The sequence below is a fragment of the Peromyscus leucopus genome, chromosome 1 (genome assembly GCF_004664715.2).
Source record: "Peromyscus leucopus breed LL Stock chromosome 1, UCI_PerLeu_2.1, whole genome shotgun sequence".
In the NCBI taxonomy this organism is placed as follows: domain Eukaryota; kingdom Metazoa; phylum Chordata; class Mammalia; order Rodentia; family Cricetidae; genus Peromyscus; species Peromyscus leucopus.
In genome coordinates, this window is record NC_051063.1 from 4,102,953 (window position 1) to 4,126,980 (window position 24,028).

Below are 24,028 nucleotides of genomic sequence, written 5' to 3' on the forward strand. Positions count from 1 at the left end.
AAGGTGTGTCAGCTCCCAGCTGTGTTGCTGTTGGTGTCACTGTTACGCTCATGACTGAAACAACTAAAAAGAACGCTTGTATTTATTAAACTCCTAAGTTTGGGAAAGACCGGGAGACACGGGTGTGTTCAGACAGGACTCAGCACCCCTGGTTCTGAGTTACTTGGCAGACTGTCGTGGGAACATACTCTTGGGTGTCTCACACAGCTGTGTGCCTCTGACTGGGTCAGTGTCCTGCTGGCATTCCTGCAGGTGAGGACCAGGCCGTGAAGCATCAATCCCAGGAAACAGGTTAGGTGCCAGCTTCATCCCTGTGGAAGATTTGAGAAAGTTCCCAGCATGAGTTGGGAAGGTGCTTGATTTAAGATTTTATGAGGACAAAGGTTGAAGCTGGTCTTAAACATACCCAGGTGGTCTATAAAAGTTAATGTCCAGCCCCGGAAGCAAGATAGGAATTGTTGCCTTTTTTGTTTGTTTCTATTTACAAAAAAGGGGATGTTCTGATCACAAATGAAACCAAGAATGGGGAAGTGTGGGAAGTTAGAACCCCCATGTGATCAGTGTGCGGATGGAATGTTTCTAATTGGGCAAAAGTGTCCGAGAAATTTAAAAGAGAAATAACCGTAGCTTTTAGGCTTTTTTTGGAAGGATTAAATGAGGCCCTAAAGCCCTGAGAAGGTATCCGAGGAGACCTTATGGCCAGTGCCTTGAAAAGAAGTACCGAGTGCTTGGTATGGGCTATAGGCAAGTGTTGGCCATCCAGCTGATAGAGCAGTAAGGCTGGTCCTTGGACTACAGCCTAGCTAGAGTCTCAGGTCTGTCTCAAGGCTCTGTGGTACCATCCATCCATCCCTGCAAAAACTAAACAGTGTGGCTAACTGCCCCTTCCCCAAGATAGCGCTCCCTTCAGCATTCTGTCAGCGCAGTCTTACTTTTCTGGAAGTGTTTCTGCTGATGTCAAGCTCTTAGGTGAAGTGGGCAAAAGGCCTCCCATCACATGCTTCTTGCCAAGGTGGCTGTTAATAACACCCCCTAGTGTAGGGACATAAGTTCCCCACCCATCAGCAATAATGGAAACTGGGGTCACAGGCATGGGGGATACGGCTCCTGGTCCAGGTGGACAGACCTGTTTTCCAAGGTAGAATGGGGCTCTACATGCTCCTTCCGTGTAGTGTGTGTGTTGCTTGGCCCCTGGTCCAAATGTTGTTTTCTAGTACGTTCTGTGGGGCTCTTCTTCGGAATGTTCAAGTTAAACTCCACAGTTTTCCTCTTTGTTTGGTGCTCTCGGAATGCCCATCACCTAGGAGCAATTCAAACGTGTTCTTGGTGGGGCTGGAGGGATGGCTCAGCAGTCAAGAGCATTTCCTGCTTTTCCAGAGGACCTGAGTTTGGTTCCCAGCACCTGCATCTGGCAGCTCACAGCGGCCTATAACTCCAGCTCCAGCAGATCAAACACCCTCTTCTGGCCTCTGAGGGTTACCAGCACACATGTGGCATATACTCAAAGACTCACACAACGTATATAAAGTAAAAATAAACCTATAAAACAAAGTGTTCTTGGTCTCAGAAGTCATGGGTGTTAGGTTTTTGTCTTTAGTGTCTATACCTGTGACTAAGTAAGGCTTGGAGGCTGCTGACTGCTCAGGAGGGAAGACCATGGGAGTATGGCTGAGTGGTGTCTGGGGGGCACTGTGGTAGCCTGGCCTTTCAAACAGTGGAGTGGCCCTGAAGGTATCCAGACCCTTAAGTTTCCAGGCATTATCTTCCTGGTCTCTAGAGTTGTGCTTGGCCTTATGGCCCTCCAGGTCCTTCTTGGACCACAATAGTTTGGTCTTTGAATCTGTCCTGGGAGGATGGTGGTCAGTGGACTGCAGCCCTAAGAAGCGTCCAATGATGCCGCCAGGGTTCTCCTCATCTTCGTCATCCTCATTTGACTGAAACTCCATGTCTTCTTTGTCCAGGCTGGAAGGAAAAGGGATGCACAGGACTGAGTGGGTGTGTTGTGGGAATTTGGCCATTCAGTCTAATGACTAATGGAATGGAGCAGGTTGGCTCGATGAGTGTGGTCTTCTCTAAGGCTACCTGAAGCTTTAAGAATGAGAGAGAGGGTCGTGGGGCCCTTGGATGGTGGAAGGCTTCCTGATGCCACAGCTCAGTGGCCTAGTCTGGACCTTTCCCCATCCCTCCCTGGTGGATGAAGAGACAGTGATGCCATTTCATTCTGTATTCAAGAATACGTTACATCCATTTATTTCATCCTTTAATAAGTAAGTCCTGATCCAAGACTTCTGTGGACTGCTACTTTATGGGTGGACCAAGAAAAGATGGGAGCAAGTGCCTGCCCAGGACCAAGGCTGCACAGCCTTCTCTGTGCCTCAGCTGTCAGCTCCCTAGTGGATTCTGCACTTCCCAGGGAGTCCCTCAAGGCCCAGCTCACCTTAGGCTCCCTCTGGTTCACTGGCAACATCCAACTCCCCAGCCTAACATTACAGATTTGGGGGGGGGGTGTGTGTCCATATGTGAATGAGTGTTCTTGTGTCTGCCTGTGTGAAGACCAGAGGACAATCTGCTTGCATCCTCAGGAATGCAATCCACCTTCTTTGGGACCAAATCTCCCATTAGCCTCAAGCTCACAGTTAGGCTAGGTATCTGGCCAACAGTCTCCACGGGTCTGCTGTCTCTGCCTCTGCACTGGGATTACAAGTACATGCCACCATGCCTGTCGCTGGGACACGTGTTCTGGAGATCAGACAGTAATTCCCTGAACCCCACCGGATCCTCTTTATCAGCCACCCTGTGCAAGCATCTTTCTCCAGACAATCGGAACATCTATCTGCTCCTGGGGAAGCAGCTCAGATAAGCCCAGCAGTGGCTAGGCAAACTGCAAATCTGCTTCCTGGTGGGGAGCAACATCTAACAAAAGGTGTCTGGCTTCCTGGCAGCAGACTTCCTGAGGCTCCAGGACCTTTAACCTATATCAAAAAGCCCTGGTCCACATCCAAAGTCTCCCTGGCTTTAAGACCTAAGTGCAGGCCAGAAAGAGGTCACCTCTTAGCCAAAGGCAGCCTCTGTTACACTGCGTCCTGCCCAGTCCTTGGCCATGGGTTGGAGCCTGCTCAGCTCACTAGCTTGCACAGTCCCTGGAGGCAGGGCTTATGTATTATTACCCTTACCCTCTGGTACCCACCCCAGGTTCAATGCTGGTGTTCAGAAGAAACAAGTTCAAAACATCTTCCAAAATGTTCCTAGTTAATTCTAATTTCAGTTCAATGGACTGGGTCATAAACAAACAGAGAGAACAGCAAAGTACAGTGTGTAAGCACATCAGATACTCCAGAGCCTTCCCAGCTGTCATCCAGGGGACCGTGGAATGGCCCTTTTGGCCCACTGTGTCTAGGAGGAATTCGGATGAAATGAAATGGGATTGTACAGAGAAGACAGTGGCTACTGTGGGTGGAAGGAAGCCTTTTCTCTGCAGGACAGTCTATTCAGGAGACCCTGTCTCCTACAGCATAGTCCACTAGCTAGCCCTTACTGGGCATGCCTCATGTAATAGCAACAGCTGTTCCAAGTTGCTAGGGAAGCCTTACACTTGAGGTTTTTCTCAACCAGGTCTCTGGCACTGCCTACCTGATGTTGAAGGTGGAGCCCAAGAAGGAAGGTCGACGATACTGGACAGAAGCAGCGGTGTAGGGTGGCTGAGGCTCGGCCTCATTCCAGTACATATCACGCTCCATGGGAGGCAAATCCTGGTGCATCTCATCCACAGACAACAGGGATACCTGGTTGCCAAGGACAGAGGTGGGTATCCAATAGAATGAGTAGCCCAGACAGGAACATGAGCTTGCCTGATGCCTTAGGAATCATCAGTTTGCTCTCTCCGGGCCTCAGTTTCCCCACCTGTGGTACTGAAGAGACTGATGCTTACTTGCAGCCTCCGAAGCTGAGATGTGAATCCTGGGAGTGAATGATTGACTGAGAAAAGGGCTGATGTTTGAGAAGGGGAAGACAATTTACTGTAGGGTCTCCCTGGAAAAATGCTGAGTCCCCTCTTGGGATCCAGTTTGAGAAGGGTCCATGACACAGCCCCCGCCCCCACCCCCCCATACCTGCAGGTTTCTGTCAATGATCCAGTTGGTCTCAAAATCATCGTCATCCTCTCCGAAGGGGTTGATGAGCTGCTCTGCCACCTTTGGGGATGGAGGCGGTGTGCGGGGGGTGGGGGTGGGGGGGTGTGAGGCTCTGAGAACCTTGACACTCTGGTTCCCATCCTAAGCCTTGGGTCCGGCCACAGCCACTCCCTCATGATGCCTTTCCTACCTAACAACTGTCTTCAAGGCCACAGAATTGGGCCCCGGCACCCTCCCCATGGGGCTTCCATGTTCTTGGTCTCTACTCTGAAGACCACAGCTGTCCCTTCCTGTGTCACTCAGCCAAACCCCCTTGATCTCACCCTTGTAACTAGCTCACCTCAAGTTGCATTGCTTTTTGGTACACTTATTTATCTTCTAAGATGCACGTGTTTGCTGTTTTATGGTATTAGAGATAAATGCTGAGGCTGTGCTGAATTACAGTGGCCAGGAGGGGAGTTTCCTGGACACTAATATCTAAAATACTAAAGCAAGGGCTGGAGAGACGGCTCAGCGGTTAGGAGCACTGGCTGCTCTTCCAGAGGACCTGAGTTCAATTCCCAGCAACCACGTGGGGGCTCACAACCATCTGTAACTCCAGTTCTAGGAGCTCCAGTGACCTCTTTGGGGCACTGAATGTGGACCGTACACTTATATACATGCAGGCAAAACACTCATATGGATAAAATGAAAATTTAAAAAAAATTAAAAAATACTAAAGCAAAGCTCCACAGGGGTGATGATTGTTCTGTGGGTTCAGGGACATCCTGATAGCTAGTGAGGCACCTCAGATAATTTTAAGCATAAAGGTAGTATAAACTAGTTAAGTCTTTAGAAAACAAAGGTAACTGGGGGAAGGTATATTGAGACTAGAATCTTTCTTTCCCTCCCTCTCTCTGTGTGTGTGTGTGTGTGTATGTGTGCGCGCACGCACGCATGTGTGTTGGACAAAACAGTTTCTGTGTATTTGCTCACGCATGTGTGATATGCATGACCTTCTATTTTAGCTGCTTTGTCTTCCTCTCAGGTGGCTGACCTGACCATGACCCCTCTGGCCATGCCGATCGCACGGGGGAGGGCGGTACCCAATGAGGCCTACCTTCAGCCAGCCCATGTAAAATAGGAATTGCAGGATTGTGAAGACAGGCACGACGAGGTCCATCTCGTGGCCTGGGTAGTTCTTGGCTGGGTTCAAAAACTGCCGCCCCACCAAGCATGCGAGGAAAAAGCTGTACACTGCCACTGTCACCACCTGGAAGGAGAGGAGCCACAGGGGGCAGAAGAGGGCTAAGCAGAGACCCTGGAGTTGGAAGCTTTGAGTCCAAAGCCTTGCTCTGACCTCCACACTCACGCGACTGGGTTTCTGTTTGTCCGTGTGTGTGTGTGTGTGTGTGTGTGTGTGTGTGTGTGTGTGTGTGTTGTTTGCTTTTATTTTTTGAGGCAGGGTCTCATGTAGTCCAGGCTGGCATGACACTCACTATGTAGCCAAGGATGACCTTGAACCTCTGATCCTCTGGCCACTATATCCAGTTTCATGAGATGCCGAAGATCAAACCCAGGGAGGGATTAATGTATGTGGCAACACTACCCAATGAGCTTACCCACTCCATTTGGCCCCTCTTTTTGTTTGTTTGTTTGTTTTTTGAGACAGGCTTTCTCTGGGTAGTTTTGGTGCCTGTCCTGGATCTCTCTCTGTAGACCAGGCTGGCCTTGAACTCACAGAGATCTGCCTGGCTCTGCCTCCTGAGTGCTGGGATTAAAGGCATGCGCCACCATTGCCCGGCCCATTTGCCCCCTCTTAAGACCAGGATGGTCACACTCCCTCTGCTGGGCTGGACTAGACAGGGCCACAGATGCTGACCTCAGTGCTCGAAAGAATTTTCCAAGTCCAGACCTAACTCCCAGGATGAGATCTGTGCTCAGTCCCTAGGGAAGTGTGCTTTCTGGATCTTCCTAGCCACCGATTTCCCACGGGGACAGCCTCACCAGTCTCGCGTTTACCTGTGTGTACACCAGTGGGATGCTGATCCAGTCGTAAGCATACAGATGTCCACACTGAGTACGCAAGGTGCACATCTCCTGGAGGGTAGAGGAGAAGGAGCAGGTGCTGGCCACCACCTGCTTCCCCAGAGTCTCCCGCAGCTCTTCCCCAGATACAATGCAATGGTGTTCATGGAATAGCCTTGGCTGTGTGGTCATAGGCAGCTCGTTAGACCTCTCTGTGTCCTAGTAGCTTCGGCTAGCAAAAAGGAGCCAGGACTTCACAGTCTCACTCAGAGAGGGGACAGAGGGGAGATTTGGAGAGGGGCCACCTTGTGCTGTGGAAATCTTGTTCGAAAATATCATACACCACCAGGACAGGCTGTGGGCAGAGCCTCCAGCCCTTTCTTTAAAGGAAGCCACAACACGTCCCACGGCATCCCATCTGTGGGCTCACGTTTATCATGCTCTGGAGCAAGACAGTGTCCCGGATTCGACCTCCAACATAGGCCTTCATTGACAGGTTGGCAAACCACACCCAGGGCACCCAGAATGAGTTGTGTGGTAGGCCCAACTTCTGCAAATGCTTATATTCCTCATTGGTCATAAAGCCTGCAGGGCAGAGTGGACAAGGAATCGGGTAATCCTGCAAAAGAAGCAGCCTGCACCGGGAAACCCAGCCAGCCTGTCTGAGCACCTAGGGATTTCTGTGCTCTTTTATCGTTTGTTTCGGCACACAAAATTACTGAGCCCCAGTTAGGCGCTGTTCTGAGGTGGAAGTGTAGGGGGCTTTGTTATTAGCTAGAGTCAGGCCCCGAAAAAAGTCAAGGGAAAGCTAGGGACCCCTGTCAAGCCATCAAGTCGGGGAAACCGGAGATCAGGACAGGCAGAGAGAAAGGAGGTAGATCCGAATTCCATCAGCGCCCAAGCCCCAACTTTTTCCCTTCTCCCTGAAGGGTTCTTCCCTACCTTTTTCGTTTATTCTGGCCTCGCCCCACTTCTAGCACTGATTCTGGCCTGCCCAATTCTGTCCCAATTCTGACCCCATCAGTCCTGCCCCACCTCACCCTCTTCAAGTCCGGAGGACTCTGGCTCCACCCAGCGTCAACTCCCGTCACTCCGAGTCTCAGGCCACGCCTCGGGTCCGCTCCGGCCCTGCGGCCCCGCCCACTCCAGATACTGCCTACCTGCTCGCACCAGGTGCAGAAGGGTGGGAAAGCGCTTGAAGACCGCGGTGCTGACGCTGCGCAGGATAAGCACTTGGCCCAGGATGGCATAGCGGATGAGTGTGCGCCGCAGCAGCCGACCTTGCTCGTCCTTGCCCTCCACGAAGCCTGACACCTGGCTCATAAGGCGGTCCGGCCAAGGCAAGCTCTCGTACTGGTTCCACCAGCGGGTCACCACCAACGTCACATAGAAACCTGGGCAGGAGGGATGAGGGCGAGGGGCGAGGGGCCGGGCTGTGGCCAGAGACCAGCGCCGGGTGAAGCCTCGGTTTCTCCGACTTCCTAATACATGTGGGCCCAGCCTCAACGTTTTTAGAAGACCTCTGGCCCGCCTTACCCCACTCCCCGCCTCTGGTGGAGGTCCGCCCGTGTGTGTCTGGAGCTAGGGGGCGACCACTGGACCCCAACAGCCGCAAGGGGGCGCTCACCCAGAACAAAGGATATAGGGATGAGCTGAATGTAGCTGTCGCAGTACAGAGCCAGCTTCTCAAACAACAGCTGCTGTTCATTCGAGAGAGCCATTCTGGGAGTGGGTGAGGCATTGAGAGGAAGTGTCTAAGAATGTGTCCCTACTCCCGGCCCGGGGGAAGAGCGGGGCTATCTGGGTGATGTCCTTTCAACTGGTCTGGCTCAGGGTCCCCCTATGGCTGAGGTGGGTTCTCGGAATGGGTTACTTCCAGCATTTTGAATGTGTGTATGTGGGGTGGTGGTGGTGGTGGTGGTAGTGGTGGGTGTGTTGCCACAATGGTAATGGAACCCAGCCCTCGCCTATGTTAGGAAAACACTCCAGCACTGAGATATATTATATACCCAAGTACTTTACTGACCCTTTTAAACACTCCCAGGGACAGTTGTTTAAAAGTGGTTGGGGGAGGGGAGGCTAGAATGATAGCTCAGTGGTTAAGAACACTTGTTTGCACTTGCAGAAGAACCAGATTTAGTTCCCAGCACCCACATGGCAGTTTAGAACTATTTATAACTCCAGTTCCAGGGAGATCTGATGCCCTCTTCTGGCCTCCTTGAGCAATGCACACACATGGTGCACATACATGCATACATACAGGTAAAGCACTCATACACATAAAAATAAATATTTAAAAATAAGTAAAAGCAGGTAGAAACAACGTGCTTGGCATTTTTAAAAAGTATAAGGTAGAAGGCTTGGTAGCTCCGCTGGCATATTGCTTGCCTAGCACAAGTAAGTTCAGAGGTTCCATCTTGGCACCATATATGGGATTGAGCACACACCACAAAAGAAAAAATGTGGAGAGGGATGGCCAGGCTGAGCATTGAGTTTTAGGGCAATCAAGTGACTCTTGATGATATTCTAGTGGTGCATACATGTCATGTAAGATACATCTGTCCAAACCCATAGGATGCAGGACACCAGGAATGAACCCTAGTGAAAACTATGGACTTCTATCAACACGAGGTAAGTTCACTGACTACAGCGAGTGTGCCAGTGTGCAACTGTGCTTTGCTAGAGCAGAGGGTGGCGTGGGCACAGGAGAGAAATCTCCGTACCGTCTACTTAATTTTCCTACAAACAAAATGCTTTCAAAAATAACTTTTAGAGTTCACTTTCTGTTGCCTGCACAAGATGTAGAACTCTCAACCCTTTCTCCGGCAGCATGTCTGCCTGCGCACAATCCATCATGTCCCGCCATGATGATAATGGACTGAACCTCTGAACTGTAAGCCACCAATTAAATGTTTTCCTTTATAAGAAAAAAAACAAAACTTTTAGCCAGACTTTAATCCCAGCACTCAGGAGGCAGAAGCAGGTAGAGCTCTGTGAGTTCAAGGCCAGCCTGGTCTATATAGAGAGTTGCAGGACAGCCAAGGCTAAGTTAGAAAGACCTTGTCTCAAAAGTAAATAAATTATAAATCAAGTAAGTTCTAACTTGGCATGGTGGCTCCTGCCTGTGATCCTAGCACTTGGGAGGCAGAGGAAAGTGAAGCACCCCACTGCAAGTTTGAGGTCACCTTGTCTACATAAGGGTTCTAGAACAGTCAGGGCTATTAGCAAGACCTTATCTCAGAGAACTAATTCACTGGGGCTGGAGAAATGGCTCCCTGGTTGAGAGCACTTGTTGCTCCTGCAGAGGACCTGGGTTTGGTTCCCAGCACCCGCATGGCAACTCATAGTAACTGTAACTCCAGTTCTAGAGGATTCAATGTCCTCTTCTGACCTCCACAAGCACCAGGCACATACATGGTGCACAGACATAAATGAAGGCAAAACACTCATACATGTGAAACAAAATTTAAAAATCTAAAAAAATTAAAGACAATTAATTAAATTCTAATTTTTAAAGTACCAAATAACAGTGTACTGTTATTAGAACAAACTGCAAGTAGTTGATATTTTTCAATACATAGTAGACATGATTGCTTTTTAAATTTTTTATTTATGTATCTGTTTCTTATATGTGTGTGAGAGAGAGATCAAGTGTGTGTGTGTGTGTGTGTGTGTGTGTGTGTGTGTGTGTGTGGGGGGGATCGCGCCCAAATGACACACATACCAGGCAAATATTTCTCTGAGCTACATGCCCAACTCTGGGTCTTTTTTTTTTTCTGTTCTCCCTCACTCCAGTGGCCAGGGCCTGCCCAGGAGTTCAGCTCAGCCTTAGAAGCTAGCTGGAACATTGGACCCACTCCTTCCCAACTCCTTGATGCTCTCACCCCATTTCCACCCCACCTGCAGGCCTGGAGACCCTGCCTCCGTGAGCCCTAGACCCACCCCCCAGATGCTCCGCCCCGTCTTCCTGAATCTCTTACCTATAGACTCCACGGATGGCGTAGTAGAGGAACATGAAGATGAGGAATTCCCCACACAGCAGCTTGTAGATGCTGCCACGCCAGCACAGGAGCAGGCAGGAGAAGGAACCGAGACGGGCATTGGCTACTTTGTTTGTGTAGGTGACAGTCATGGCTTGGCACTGTGCAGCAGTAGGTGGCCTCGGGTCCTGGTCAGTAGGCAGAGGGTGACGTGGAGAGGGGAAGAAAAGAATCAAAGACGAAGTTCTGGTCTGGGACAGACTCATAGGAGTTTAGTCCTGCCCTACCCGGGGCCTCCATTTTTCTATCCTGGGACACAGAAGGATGGGGTAGGAACACAAGAAGACACTGGGCAGGTCTGGGAGTTGCCACGTGCCCTTGGTTTTGTCGAATGACAAAGGCAGCTGCCAGGGCGGCAGCAGCATTGGCACAGGGCTCGGGTCTCAGAGCCAGGCGGCATGAGTTCTCAGCCCATTCCCAAGCTTCCTCAACTGCACTGGAGTGAGTAGCTCAGAGACCCAGGCTAGTCCTGTTCACGGCCATGTCCCCATCCCCAGCACTTAGCCTGGCAGGAGGGAATGCCCTACTCATGGTGACTGAATGGTCACCCCAGGGCCTTTCCACCTGCTGATGTAGCCACCTCAGGGGACGGATGCTTTTCCTGAAGTAATCCCACGGCTCACTTCCACTTTAGAACATCTCCTAGGAAAAATGTCCCCAGCCACCCTACGGGAAATAGTGCCTCAGTGGTCACCAGTGGTGCCTTCCCAGTGTGCTCGATCCTTCTACATGGTGTATGGCGCTACTTGAAGTCCATGGGACACAGGACACTCCTGCCTGCTGTCCTCCTCTCCCACTGGAAACTCTTAGTGTGTTCTTGGAGCGGATGCTCAATACAAACTGATTAAAGCCATGGTTGACTACCCCCATTCCAGCATCCAGAGTCCACCTTCCCGACAGGTGCTGCCAATATGTGCCCACCACACCCCCGAATACACAAGAGCAGTCATCCACCCCTAACGGCCCGCAAAGCCCCAGCTCCGTCCACCTGGGGCAACCCCTACTCACAGGTAGGGTTCCGGCAGTTCAGGCAACCTCATACAAGTTCTGGCCACTGGGCTGCTGGCACTCTCTGAGACCCCGGGGCAGGTACCCCTGCCCATACTTGGAGGCTGGCACTGCCCACCCACGTCCGTTGTCACCTGACTGTCTAAGCCAAAGCTTCCACAAAGGAGTCCTTGTCTCGGCCCCTCTTGTAATCTGCTCAAGAGCAGCAACCAGCACCGCCCCGGGCAATGTTCCTCTAATTCCTTCCTGGGGGTGTTGAGCTAAGAACAGGACGGGAACTAGGGTTCACACCCCCTCTTCCATGGCTCTAAACTTTAGAATAGAGAAATCTGTGCTGCCACCACTGTGTCCCCACTCCTGAGGTCTTTCAGAGAAAGTTGGGGGCAGGATTGAGCCTCATCTAAGGTACCAGGACCCCAGGAAAAGGAGTCTTGTCCAGGCCTCTGGGGGCCCCTCCAGAAAGAACTATAGCCCACTGCTACGCGTCACTGGCTTGTAGTGACCTATGTGCTAGCCCTCACCAGGCCTGAGCATCCTTGTCTCAAAAGGATGTGTTGCTTTGGAATTTATTTCATCAGCACAGTAAGTAACCACAATCTGCATATACTGGTGAGAAGCCCTGATTGGCTGCTGATGACATCATAGGTTGTGGTGGCTGTGATTGGTTGGCAGGGCCTACTAGTAGGTGCCTCAGAGGTAGAGAAAGAGAAGAGGACAGGAAGGCCAGGTGTGGCCACCGACCGGGCTTAGTGGGAGAAAACTAAAGGCCTGCTGGTCCAGCTATCTCATCCCAGACAGCCTGAGAGAGAGAAAAGCAAACACCTGTGCCCCCAGGGGCAGCTGGGTGGCATCTCAACAGCTGGGCAGACCTTAGCACACCAGTCCTTTCTGAAGGCTCTTGTAAGCACCTGGCTAAGCTGGGAGTTGACCGACAAGCTCGTCCTACACAAGAGCCCAGACTCCGGGGAGCACTGGCTCTCAGTCTTCACTGAGTGAGACAGTTGTCAAGACATTTGCCAAACATGCAGCTTCTCCGGATCTCTCTCGGGAGTCTGGTGCTGCGTCCTTGGAGACGTTGCGTTTTTATCAAGTGCTGCAGGAGCCTGTGAGATTTGGGTGGTCTTGGGAACCACACTTCCGGAAGCCCCAATTTACAGTTTGACCCTGAGCCTTAGTATGAAGCCAGCCTCCTACTCCCTGTCGGGGCTCTCCCTCTTCCCACCTCTTCACTCCCTAAGGAGGCTGAGCTCGCAGGTGATTCTGGACTCTGTATAAGTCCAGAAAGGGGGCAGGGGGAAATAGCTATTTCACCATGACCTTGACTACTTTTCTAGTCACAGCGAACAATAAGGCTGGTGTTATCCCGAGAGTCTGCTGAGACCCGGCACAACCTTGGAGGAAAAGCAGCCACCCCTCCCTGCCACCCTGTCCCTGTCCTGATGTGGGCCTCAGTCTTTTCATCTGAAAAGGGGGTGAGAATAAGTGTTGCTCTGCTGCAGGATGAGAGTGAGGGATGACAGACAAATCAGACCCGGGGGAGATCTGCAAAGCACGGTGCCTGGGCCCCACCGGACAGATGCAGACTCGCCTGGCCCAAGTGCTGCTTTGCACCTGTAATGTACAGCCTGGGCTGAGAATCGCTGTGGATTCCTACTTTGCTTTCCCCCTCTGCCCCAACACACACTGACACTCAGGGGAGAGCTTACCACCTACAGGTGGTTTTACACACACACACACACACACACACACACACACACACACACACACACACATGTTTGCCATGTCCACATGAGGGTATGAGTTTGGATCCGCAGCACCTATCCATGTAAAAAGCGAAGTATGACATGCCTCTGTGACCCTGGTGCTGAGTGGGACAGACAGTAAGATACCTGGAGCTCACTGGCCAGCTGTTCTGGTCAGTGTGGGCTCCAGGTTCAGTGATGAGACCCTGTCTCAAAAAAATAAGGTGGTGGTTAGGTGTGGTGGCATGTCTCTAATTGCATCCCTTGGGAAGCAGAGGCAGGTGGATCTCTGAGTTCAAGGCCAGCCTGATCTACATAGTGAGTGTCAGGCCAGCCAGAGATACACAGTGAGACCCTGTATCAAACAAAAAAGGTGGAGAGCCATGAGACAGACAACCAACAATGACCATGGTCTCCACATGCATGTCTGTGCACATACATATGCACACCCCCACCGTCAACATGTTTTATTTGAGGCATGTTCTCATGGAGCCCAGGATAACTATGAATTTTTTGTCTTTCTCAGGAGGACCTTGAACTTCTAATGCTCCTACTTCTACTTCCTGAGAGCTAAGATTACAGGTGTGAACCACCATACCTAGTTTATGCAGTGCTGGGGATCCAGTGAAAGACTTCATACATATTAGGCAAGCACTCCTCCCACTGAGAAATAGCCACAGCCCAATAAATAAATATATATATAAATTAAAGTTGATCAAGTTCCAGTCACAGTGATGCTAACATTCTGTTTTAGATTTAAAAAAAAAAAAAAAAGCAAACCCTGACTTTGATGGATTCCTGAACCCTTTATGTTGGCCACTAGAGGGAACCATTGACTTGGTTCACGCTGGGGAAACCTGCCTGGTCTAGATGTCCAGGTGTCAGTGAAGATCGGAGCTGGCTTTGGAAGACTCTATGGTCTCCCCGAGCATTACCAGCAGCTAAAGAATCCTTTGAAAGAGCTTGGAGGTGCTGGATCCCTTCTTCCCTTTTCCATGAAACCCATGCTCCTCACCGTTAGCCCGGCAATCCCTACAGACCTCTTCATGGTGCTGCTCCCTGCCCACCCCAGACGTGCCAAGATGTCTCCAGAGACACTCTGTGAACAAGCTGCTCCCGGATCCACTCCACTCTAGGCACACTCCAACATAAGACATGGTCTCCCACAGATCTCAGACACGAAAATGTCTCCAGCCAACCAAGCAGACCTCAGGTAAACAGTAAAGCCGAAGACATGCCAGGGAGGATGCAGGACCCCAGAGGGACCCCTGCAAGGAGAGTGCACAACTCAGCCAAGACCATTCTTTTTTATTTTCCATGCCACAAAGAAGTTAGTCAACAGAACACCTCTGATGCCAGCATAGAATCCATTCTGACTCCTGCCTCTAAGAAGTCAGAGTTGAGTGACAATTAGAGAAATATTTTAAAAACCTCCTGCAGAAAATGAAAGCAACAATGTCTAAGAGACCAGGGAAACTTACAGAGTGGGAGCATTGGAGTTGGGGCTTTGAAACAGGAATAGGAGCTCACAGAACTGAGATGTAAGTGCAAAAGAACAGCCATGGCAAGCCATAGAGGCAGTTACTGGGAGACAGTTGAGTATAACACACTCAGGGGACACTGGAGCTCAAGGCAGACCTTTTGCCCGAGGTCACATCACTATCAACGATCTAAGACTAGGCCCTGGGACTCTAAGTCTTCTGACTTTGGATCCTGGGTCCTTTCTACCCACAACCATGACTTCTGCTCTGGAAGGGGGCTATCCAGGACCTGAGGCTTACCTGTTAGGGTCTCTGTTGGGGTTGAAGGGAGGTCTGAGGAATGAGGGGTATGCAGAGAAGACTTTGATGGTAGCAGAGCCCATGCTCTCGAGTCCCCTGGTAGAGAACCATATCAGGGAGCAGGTAGAGAACAGATGGGCTAACGGGTGAAAGTTCCAGACCCAGAACATTATAGCCTTCTCATCTAGGATCACCATAGCAACAGGAGCATCACAGAGGACCTGACCTCTGCCAGGCAGGTAGAAGAGGACCAGACTTGGCAGAGGGCAGTAGGCAGGAGACCCTGGGGTGGGCCCAGTGGGTCTGGCTGCTGTCTCCAGGCTCTGCATAGGGTGCCTGCCAGCCCACTCTCCTCCCCTGGGCCAATCACAGAATAAGTAGGGCAGAAGCCAAGAGGAAGAAAGAGGTAGATGAACACAGCTGGGCAGGGAGGCAGAGGACATATAGTAGTGCCACTCCAGGGACAGGAAGGAAGATAGTCAACACCTCTTCCCTGACACCAGGCAGACCTGATTGCTAAAGCTCTGGGGACTCTGACACATAACCTCTGACCCCTTCAGAGGGACAAGGACAGCGTAAGGCAGGGGAAGGCTGGGATACATCAGTCCAGCATCACCAAGCCATATCAGGCCAATGAGATAGTACAGAACAGATCAGAACCAACAGAAAAAGAGTCACAAGGTGAGAATTCAGCACAGCCTGGGGGAGAGCTGGGATCCCTGAGCTGTGCTCTGCTTCACGGACTGCAGCCTGTGGAGACCAGTCAGGTGAGGCTCTGACCCTACCCCACCTTTTCACTCCATCCCCACCTGTTCAATGAATGTGTTTTAAGAACCAGGGCCCCTGCATTCTGAGAACATACTGTGATGCTGGGCTGAGTAATTTGTTTTTTTGTTTGTTTTTATGTGTATGGATGTTTTGTCTGCATGTTTATCTGTGTAACACATGCCTGTCTGATACCCCTGGCAGGCAGACGAGGGTATAGTGTCCCTTGAGACTTGAGTTATAGAGGGTTGTAACCACCATGTGGGTGCTGGGGTTCAAAGCCAGGTCCTCCGGAAGAATAGCCAGTTCTCTGAACTGGTGAGCCACCTCTGCAGTCCCATGAGTGAGTTCTTGATGGAACTACGTACTACATAGTCTAAGCTCCCGGGGTTCTAGAAGGCATAGTCTTTTCTCCAAGGGCTCCTCGGCTTCAGTGAATTGCTTTACATGTCCGTCTCCTCCTAGAACGTGGACTCTTACATGGAGACCCTTTAGCATGCACACCATTACAGAGGTTTGTTAGAGATGCAAGACTCTCAAGCTCCACCCCAAAGCCCCTGAGTCATAATCTGCGTTTACTTTTTTCAATTACGTTTATCTGTTGGTTTGTGTGTGTGCATGCTTGAGCACCACAATACACATGTAGAGGTCAGAGGACAACTTTGGGAGTCAGTTCTCTCCTTCCACCACGTGGGTCGCAGGCATCCAACTCCGTCTTGGCTGCAAGCACTCTTCTGGGCTGAGCCACCTTGCCAACTGGGAATCTGCATTTTAAACAAGTTCTCCAGCTGAGTCCAGTGTACAACCTAAATTAAAAGGTTGCCTTCAGATGATAATGAAAGAGAGGTCTGTTATTATTTACATTTCAAAGCACTGAACTCTTTCGTTTGTTTTTTAGACAGCCCCTGAACTTGATTGGTATCTGAAGATGACCTTGAACTCCTAATCTTCCTACCTCCATTTCCCAAGTGTTGAGGTTGCAGGCCCAATTTATGCCATGCTGGGGATCGAACCAGGGTCTCTTGCATGCCAGGCAAGCACTCCATAGACCTCTTTATACTTAGTTGAAAATGTTCTTTGACACATAAAACTTTTTGCTTTTCCTGAATGTTGATCTTGCCAAATCTAAGGTCCTGAATATTTGCGTACTCCCTGTTTTCTTCTGAGAATTTTATGGTTTCAGCTCCTACACTTAGGGTCTGACATATTGTTAGTTCATTTTTGCAGATGGTGTAAGGTAAAGGTCAAGGGCTTATGCTGCATATGGATAAAGCAGGTGTCCAAGCACTCTTTGTTGGAAAGGTTTGTTTCCCTCATTGAATGGTTGTGGCACTGTTGTTAAAGATCAGTCTGTGACAGATGTATCTATTTCTGGAGTCTCTGCTCAATTCCATTGATCTCTGTGTCTGTCCTGAGGCCAATACTACACTTGTTGCTTGTTTGGTTTTGGTTTGGTTTTCCTTTTTCTTTTTGCATGTGCAAATGAACGTGTAATATGTATGTGTGATGTACATATGTGTATGTGTAATATGTGTCTGCGGTATATGTGTGTGCATGCTTATTGAGGCCCTAGGTCGATGTCCATGTCTTCCTCAATGGCTCACTACTTCACTTACTCAGGCAGGCTCTCTTGCTGAACCCAGAACTCACCAATTCTGGCTAGTCTAACTAGCCAACCTGCTACAGGGATACCCTGCCTCTGTCCCCCAAGTGCTAGAATGGCAGGTGTGTGTTAAGTCTCAAATGCTGGGACAAATGGCTGGGGTGCCTATTTAACATGTCAAGGTGAACCTGGCCACCAGGGTCTCCCAGCATCTCTCAGCCCTGCTGTTAGGGCTCCTACTGGCTTGCATAGCCCATCCCTCTACCCTGAACTCTCCAGCCCAGGGGATGGGCTGCTCTTCCCTCTGTAATGCAACCATTTTGGCTACCTGCTCCTTTAGCACCTTTTGAGCCTCCTGGGTGCTGCACTGGTTCCCCATCTCTCTCCCCTTCCATCAAAACACCTTAAATGCAACCATCAACTGATCTATGAAAAGTTTTGAAGATCATTATCTATAAGTGTATCTGATTTTAGGCTTAACCTTGAAACACACAGGAACCTAAATAAAGCTTGTCACTAAATGAATCACATAACAATTTACAAGTTTAGTGGCTTTTATAAGATTAGGATCATATAGCTTTATCCGTTAAGTTCGAACTTTAAAAGTTTGAGTTAGATTTAATTGAAGATAAACTTTTACCATTACAGAATATCAGTTTTTTTTTTAATCCAAATAGATAAAGCTTAACAAATGAAGCAAAGACAACAAAGGTAGACAACTATTACTGTGAACCTGAGCAGACCTTAGGAATTTATAAATCTTATTTATCAAATATACCTTATTTATCAAACGTATGTTGTTACTTACCTAAATTTTCTAGAAGCTTTGATGTTGATCAGTAAGCACCCGCATAAGTAGTTAGGACATGCATCTCAAATCAGCGTTTGTTAATCTGAATAGACTTCTGTCTTGGGTTTCTATTGCTGCAACAGAACACCATCACCCAAAAAGCAAGCTGGGAGGAAAGGGTTTATTCTACTTACACCTCCGTATTGCTGTTTATCACCAAAGGAAGTCAGGACAGGAACTCCAGAGGGCCAGGAACCTGAGGCAAGAGCTGATATGGAGGCCATGAAAGGTGTTGCTTACTGGTTTGTATCCCCATGGCTTGCTCACTCTGCTTTCTTATAGAACCCAGGACCACTAGCCCAGCAGTGGCCCCACCCACAGTGGACTGGGACCTCCATCAATCACTAGTTAAGAAAATGCCTCACAGCTGGATCTTACGGAGGCATTTTCTCAATTGAGGGTCCTTCCTTTTCAGACAACTCCAGTTTGTGTGTCAAGGTGACAGAAGACTAGTCAGTACACCTTCTATAATCTTAAGTTTTCACCATCATATACAGGCTTCTCAGCCATTTGCCCCAGACTTAACAGCATGCGCCTTCAAGCCCTTATTTATACAGTGGCAGGCGGTGAGTAGGCATGCTGTTTTGAAATCAAAAAGTGTGAGTGAGGCTCGGTGGGTAAGACAACGTTAAGTGCAATACCCACAAGTGGAAGGAGAGAAAGTTGTCCTTCGATTTCCACACTTACACCATTGCATACGTGCACCAACCTCAACCTTCCCTATGCACCTACACACACACACACACACACACACACACACACACACACACACACAAATAAGCAAGTGCAAAAAAGAAGTAAGGGTTCTCCAACTTTGGTTATTCAGGATGTGGCTTGGGTTCATTTCTGTTACTGTGATGAAACACCCGACAGAAACCCTTTCAGGGAGGAGGGCTGTTTGGCTTATGATTCCAGGCCACAGCCCATCATTTTGGGGAAGTCGAGGCAGTTGGAACTTGAGGTAGCTAGTCATATACATAGTTAGGAGCAGGAAAGAAACGATGATCCGTGCCATTCGCTCAGCTTTCCTTGTCTGCCCTTATGCGGTCCAGGACCAAACCCCAGGGAATGGGGTCTCCTACTTTCAGCCTGGGTCTTCCCACAACAGTTAATCAAGAGAATCCCCCACAGACATGTCCACAGGCCAACCTGACCATGACAATCCCTTTTGGAGACTCTTCTGAAGTGATTCTAGATTGTGTCAAGTTCACAATTTCAGTGAACCATTGCCTTGACATTCCTATGAATTTTAGGATCCCCTTGCTACTTCTGAAGAATGACAAATTGTGACAGGATGATTTTGATTCTGTAGGTCATTCTATCATGTATATCATATAAGTCTTCCTGTCTGTGAACATGGGTGTCTGTTCATTTACTTAGGTCTCTTTCATTCAACAATAGTTTGTAGTTTTCATTGTGTAAATTTATTTATTTATTTATTCATTCATTCATTTATTGATTTTCTATCTATCTATCTATCTATCTATCTATCTATCTATCTATCTATCTATCTATCATCTATTTATTTATTTTGAGACAGAGTGTCTCTACGTAGCCCTGGCTGTCCTGGAACTAGTTCGACCAGGCTGGCCTTAAACCCACAGAAATCTGTCTGCCTTTGCTTCCCAAGTGCTGGGATTAAAGGGGCTGCAGCAGCATGCCTGGCCCAGTGTGTAAGTCTTACACACCCTCTTGGTTAAAAATCTTCCCTTGTTATTTGTTGATAGTATTGCAACCAGAATTGTTTTGTTGACTCACTTTTGAGTCTTGCCATGGACAGAAATGGAACTGCTCTGTAGCTGTCCTTGTTTGTCAGTGTCACTTTTTTTGTGTTCTGTGTCTTGTACATGCTGGACAAGCTGTCTGCCATTGCACTATATCCAAAACCCTTAGTATCATGAGGCAAAGTATGTAGGTCAGGTGTAGCGAGTCTTTCTCTGGACCGCCAGCTCCCAAATAACAACACACAGAGACTTATTATTAATTATGAAAGCTTGGCTTTAGCTTAGACTTATCCCACTAGCTTGTTATAAATTAAACTAACCCATTATTTTAATCTATGTTCCATCACATGGCTTGTTACCTCATCTCTTTGTACGGCTCATGCTGCTTTCTCTCCAGGTCTCTCTGGCAATTTCTTCCCTAAGTCCTCTCTGTGTCCCCAGAAGGCCCGCCTAACCTCTTCCTGTCTAGCTATTGGCCATTCAGCTCTTTTATTAAACCAATCACAGTGACACGTCTTCACACAGTGTAAAGGAATATTCTGCCACAGTCAGGCTGGACTTGAACTTGTGATCCTCTTGGCTTATGCCAGGACTTCAAGCAACAATTGATTTTTTTTTCTATGGTTTTTCAAGATAAAGTTTCTCTTGTGTAGCTTGGTGTCCTAGAACTCACTCTGTAGACCAGGCTGGCCTTAAACTCAGAGATCCATCTGCCTCTCCCTCCTGAGAGCAGGGATTAAAGGTGTGGCAGCAACTGATTTTTTATGTTTGCTCTTATATCTTGCAATTTCACTGAATTTATCTACTAGCTATAACAGATTTGGTGTGACTTTTATTTAGTGTGTGTCTGTGTGTGTGTGTGTGTGTGTGTGTGTGTGTGAGAAGAGAGAGAGAGAGAGAGAGAGAGAGAGAGAGAGAGAAGAGAGAGAGAAAGAAGAGGGAGAAAGAAGAGAGAGAGAACATGTGTGTGTATGTGTGTGCTTGTGTTGTTAATCCAGGACCTTGCACATGCCAGGCAGGCATTCTGTCACTAATGTATCTCCAGCTCTTGTTGGGAGTAGAGCTTGGTATTTGGAATAAAACCCCGGTATGGATCCAGGCTGGCTGGGACTTGTATAGCCCAGGTTTTGAACTTGCAGTCTTCACTCACCTGGCTTCCAAATGCTAGGATTCCAAGCATGCATTATCTTGCCTGGCCCCTTCCCTGATATTTCCCAGTTTTCCATGTTTAGTCTGTCTGTCTGTCTGTCTGTCTGTCTCTCTCTCTCTCTCTCTCTCTAACTTGGATTGCTAAGTTCTTTAGTAGTTGTCCTGGGAATTGCCTTTACTGTCTTTATCGTTGCTTTACTTATTTTTGAAATGAGGTCTCTCCATGTAGATCAGGATGGCCTTGAAACTCACAGAGATCCACCTGCCTCAGCCTCCTGAGTGCTGGGATTAAAGACATGCACCTCCATACCTGGCTCAAATTAATCTTTGGCTACTTTTGAGTTCAAAGTCACCTTGGGTTACATGAGAATCTGTCTCAAAATAAATAAATAAAATTTAAAAACATTTCTGTCACCAAGCTGGAGCCCATGCCTTGAGCACATGAACATTTGAGGGGACATGTCAGACCCAAACTACAGCACATGTGTAGATAATCCATTGGCTCACACAGTCAAAAAAAAAAAAAATAAAAAAAAAAAAACCTTAAAAATATAGCAGTGAATGGGTCTGTGGTGGTGAAGCTTTTTAATTCCATCACTCAGGAGGCAGAGGTAGGCAGATCTCTGTAATCGGATGTTTCTTTTCCCAATCGCCTGCCAAATAACCAGCGGCCACTTCAAATTACCACACAGGGGTTTAACAGCTCAGGCTTATTACTGACTAGCTCTTAGACTTAAATTAAACCAATAATTCTTATCTATGTTTAGCCACGTGGCTTGGTACCTTTTCTCAGTATGCATTCTTATTTGTTCTCTGCTGTTTTGCTGGCAACTCTCTGACTCCCCTTCCTCTTCCAGAATTCTCCTAGTCTGGCTCTCTCAGCTATTGGAATCAGCTTTTATTAGCAAAATGAGAGTAATACATATTCATAGGGTAGAAAAGGATTGTTCCACAGCAGATCTCTGTGAGTTCAAGGCAGCCTGGTCTACATAGTGAGTTCCAGGACAGCCAAGGCTACACACAGAATTCCTATCTTGAAAAACAAACTAACAGTTCCCCAAACCCAACCAAATAAATGCTTCAGTGTTTTGTTTCCATCCTCCATCCTTCTTGTTCTCTACTTCTGGATTTACACATCACCATATTTCTAAAAAAACATCTGTACTGGTGGCTTTTAGTAATCATTTGAGATATTAGCTCTTGCTTCCTATTTGAGATGAAGATGTCTCCTCCATTAGCACCATGGGTTAAAGCAGAAGATGGGTGAAAAATAGGCAAGTTAGTAAGCTTGCCTTGCAGCTGCTGACCTGAGCTGGGTTCCCAGAAGCAATCTAGAACCACGGTTGGAAAGTCAGTGTGGTGTGCACACGTCTCCCGTTGGTGATGTGGGTCTTCTTCTGTCTTCTAGAATTCTTGCTTGCTTCTTCTCCAGCTCCTTGTCTACACCAAGGTTCAGGGGCTCTTATTAGCAGAGAGTAATACATTCATAGGGTAGAAAGGATTTTCCACAGCAGATCTCTGTGAGTTCAAGGCCAGCTGTCTACATAGTGAGTTCCAGGACAGCCAAGGCTACACACAGAATTCCTATCTTGAAAAACAAACTAACAATTCCCCCAAACCCAACAAATAAATGCTTCAGTGTTTTGTTTCCATCCTCCATCCTTCCTTGTTCCCCTCTAGCTTCTGGATTTACACATCACCATATTTCTAAAAAACATCTGTACTGGTGGCTTTTTAGTAATCAGTTTCTCTTGGCTTCCTATGCCTCCACCAATTAGCACCATGGGTAAAGCAGAAGATGGGGTGAAAAATAGGCACGTAAAGCGCTTGCCTTGCAACCTGAGCTGAGAAGCCCTAGAACCCACGTAAAGCCCACGTCTCCCGTTGCAGCAGGTCTTCTGTCACTCATTTTGGAATCTTTGCTTGCCTGCCTTGCTTGCTTTGAGACCGTCTTGTGTAGGTCAGGGTCTTCAGTCATTTCTTTCTGTCTTTGTTTTTCTTTCTTTTTTTTTCTTCTTTCTTTCTTTTTTCTTCTTTAAACTTACTGAGTTTGGTTTCCTTCATATTAGGAGCTTCACACAATTGGTTGATAATCTTCGGTTGCCTGTTTATAGCCAAGAACTCTGGAAGTGGAGCTGGCAAGATGGCTCATTGGGCAAAGCCACTTTCTGCCAAGCCTGATGACCTAAGTTAAATCCTGGGACCACATGGAAGGAGACAACCAACTCCCACAAGTTCTCTTCTGACTGACGTGTGTGCACTGTGGCACACATGAACCCCCAACCCCAATAAATAATATAAACTTGTTTGTTTTGTTTTAGACAGGGTTTCTCTGTGTAGTCCTGGCTGTCTTGGAACTCTCTCTGTAGACCAGGCTGGTCTCAAATTTGGAGCTCTGTCTGCCTCTGCTTCCAAAATGCTGGGGTCAAAGGGTGTGCACCACTCCCTGGTATAAGAATAATTTTTAAAGTTAAAGAACTTTTAAGGGCCAAAAGAGTAGCATGGGAACTCCAGGGCCAGCTTGGGCTACACACACAGCAGGACCCAAGACCCGCCTTGTGTCTCAAAACTAAAAAGAGGAAAGCTGGGTGTGGTGACACACGTGAGAAACAGAAGCAAGAAGATTAGGGACCCAAGGCATGTGCTCTGGGCTCCATAGGGAATTTGAGTTCACCTTGGGCAGCATGAGACCTCATCTCAGTACAAAATCAAACAGCAATGAGATGTTCCTATGATAGTCAACCTCACCATGTACTGTTTTTGGTGTTGTTTGGTTGTTTTTTTTTTTTTGTTTTTTTGTTTTGAGACAGGGTTTCTTTGTGTATCTCTGGCTGTCACAGAACTAGCTCTGCAGATCAGGCTGTCCTCGAACTCAGAGGCCTGCCTGCCTCTGTCTACCAAGTGCTGGGATTAAAAGCATGCACCACCATGGCCCCCTTCCATACACTGTTCTTAGCCAGATGGTTACACTAGTCTTAGGCCTCTTTCTCAGGTTGGTCAGAGTCCCAAAGAGGGGTATTTGGAGGGTAAAAGTTTGACAGTCAAGTGAGAGAAAGGTGTTGTGTGTGTGTGTGTGTGTGTGTGTGTGTGTGTGTGTGTGGTGTGTGTGGATCTCAGTGTTGAGCATGCCTGCAATTGCTAAACTCCCTCAGGCAGCCACAGGCCCAAAGACATTCTGTTTTTTACTATCTCCAGAGAGTAATTTCCACTCTTATGCAGGATTCAGAAA

The 24,028-nt window shown here is 48.3% G+C and overlaps 1 protein-coding gene across 1 annotated transcript; it reads right to left on the minus strand.

Annotated features, from left to right (window-relative positions):
- Positions 1-110: 110 nt before the first annotated feature.
- On the minus strand, positions 111-15,967 carry Best1 (bestrophin 1). Its single transcript, XM_037202268.1, has 12 exons — positions 14,709-15,967; positions 10,118-10,305; positions 7,765-7,859; positions 7,298-7,531; positions 6,568-6,722; positions 6,132-6,209; positions 5,230-5,382; positions 4,110-4,190; positions 3,631-3,782; positions 1,470-1,962; positions 1,127-1,281; positions 111-311 (listed from the first exon to the last, which is right to left on the minus strand). Exons 2-12 carry the CDS (start codon positions 10,267-10,269, stop codon positions 293-295), a joined length of 1,767 nt encoding a protein of 588 aa, XP_037058163.1. The 5' UTR covers positions 10,270-10,305; positions 14,709-15,967; the 3' UTR covers positions 111-292.
- Between the last annotated feature and the right edge of the window lie 8,061 nt (positions 15,968-24,028).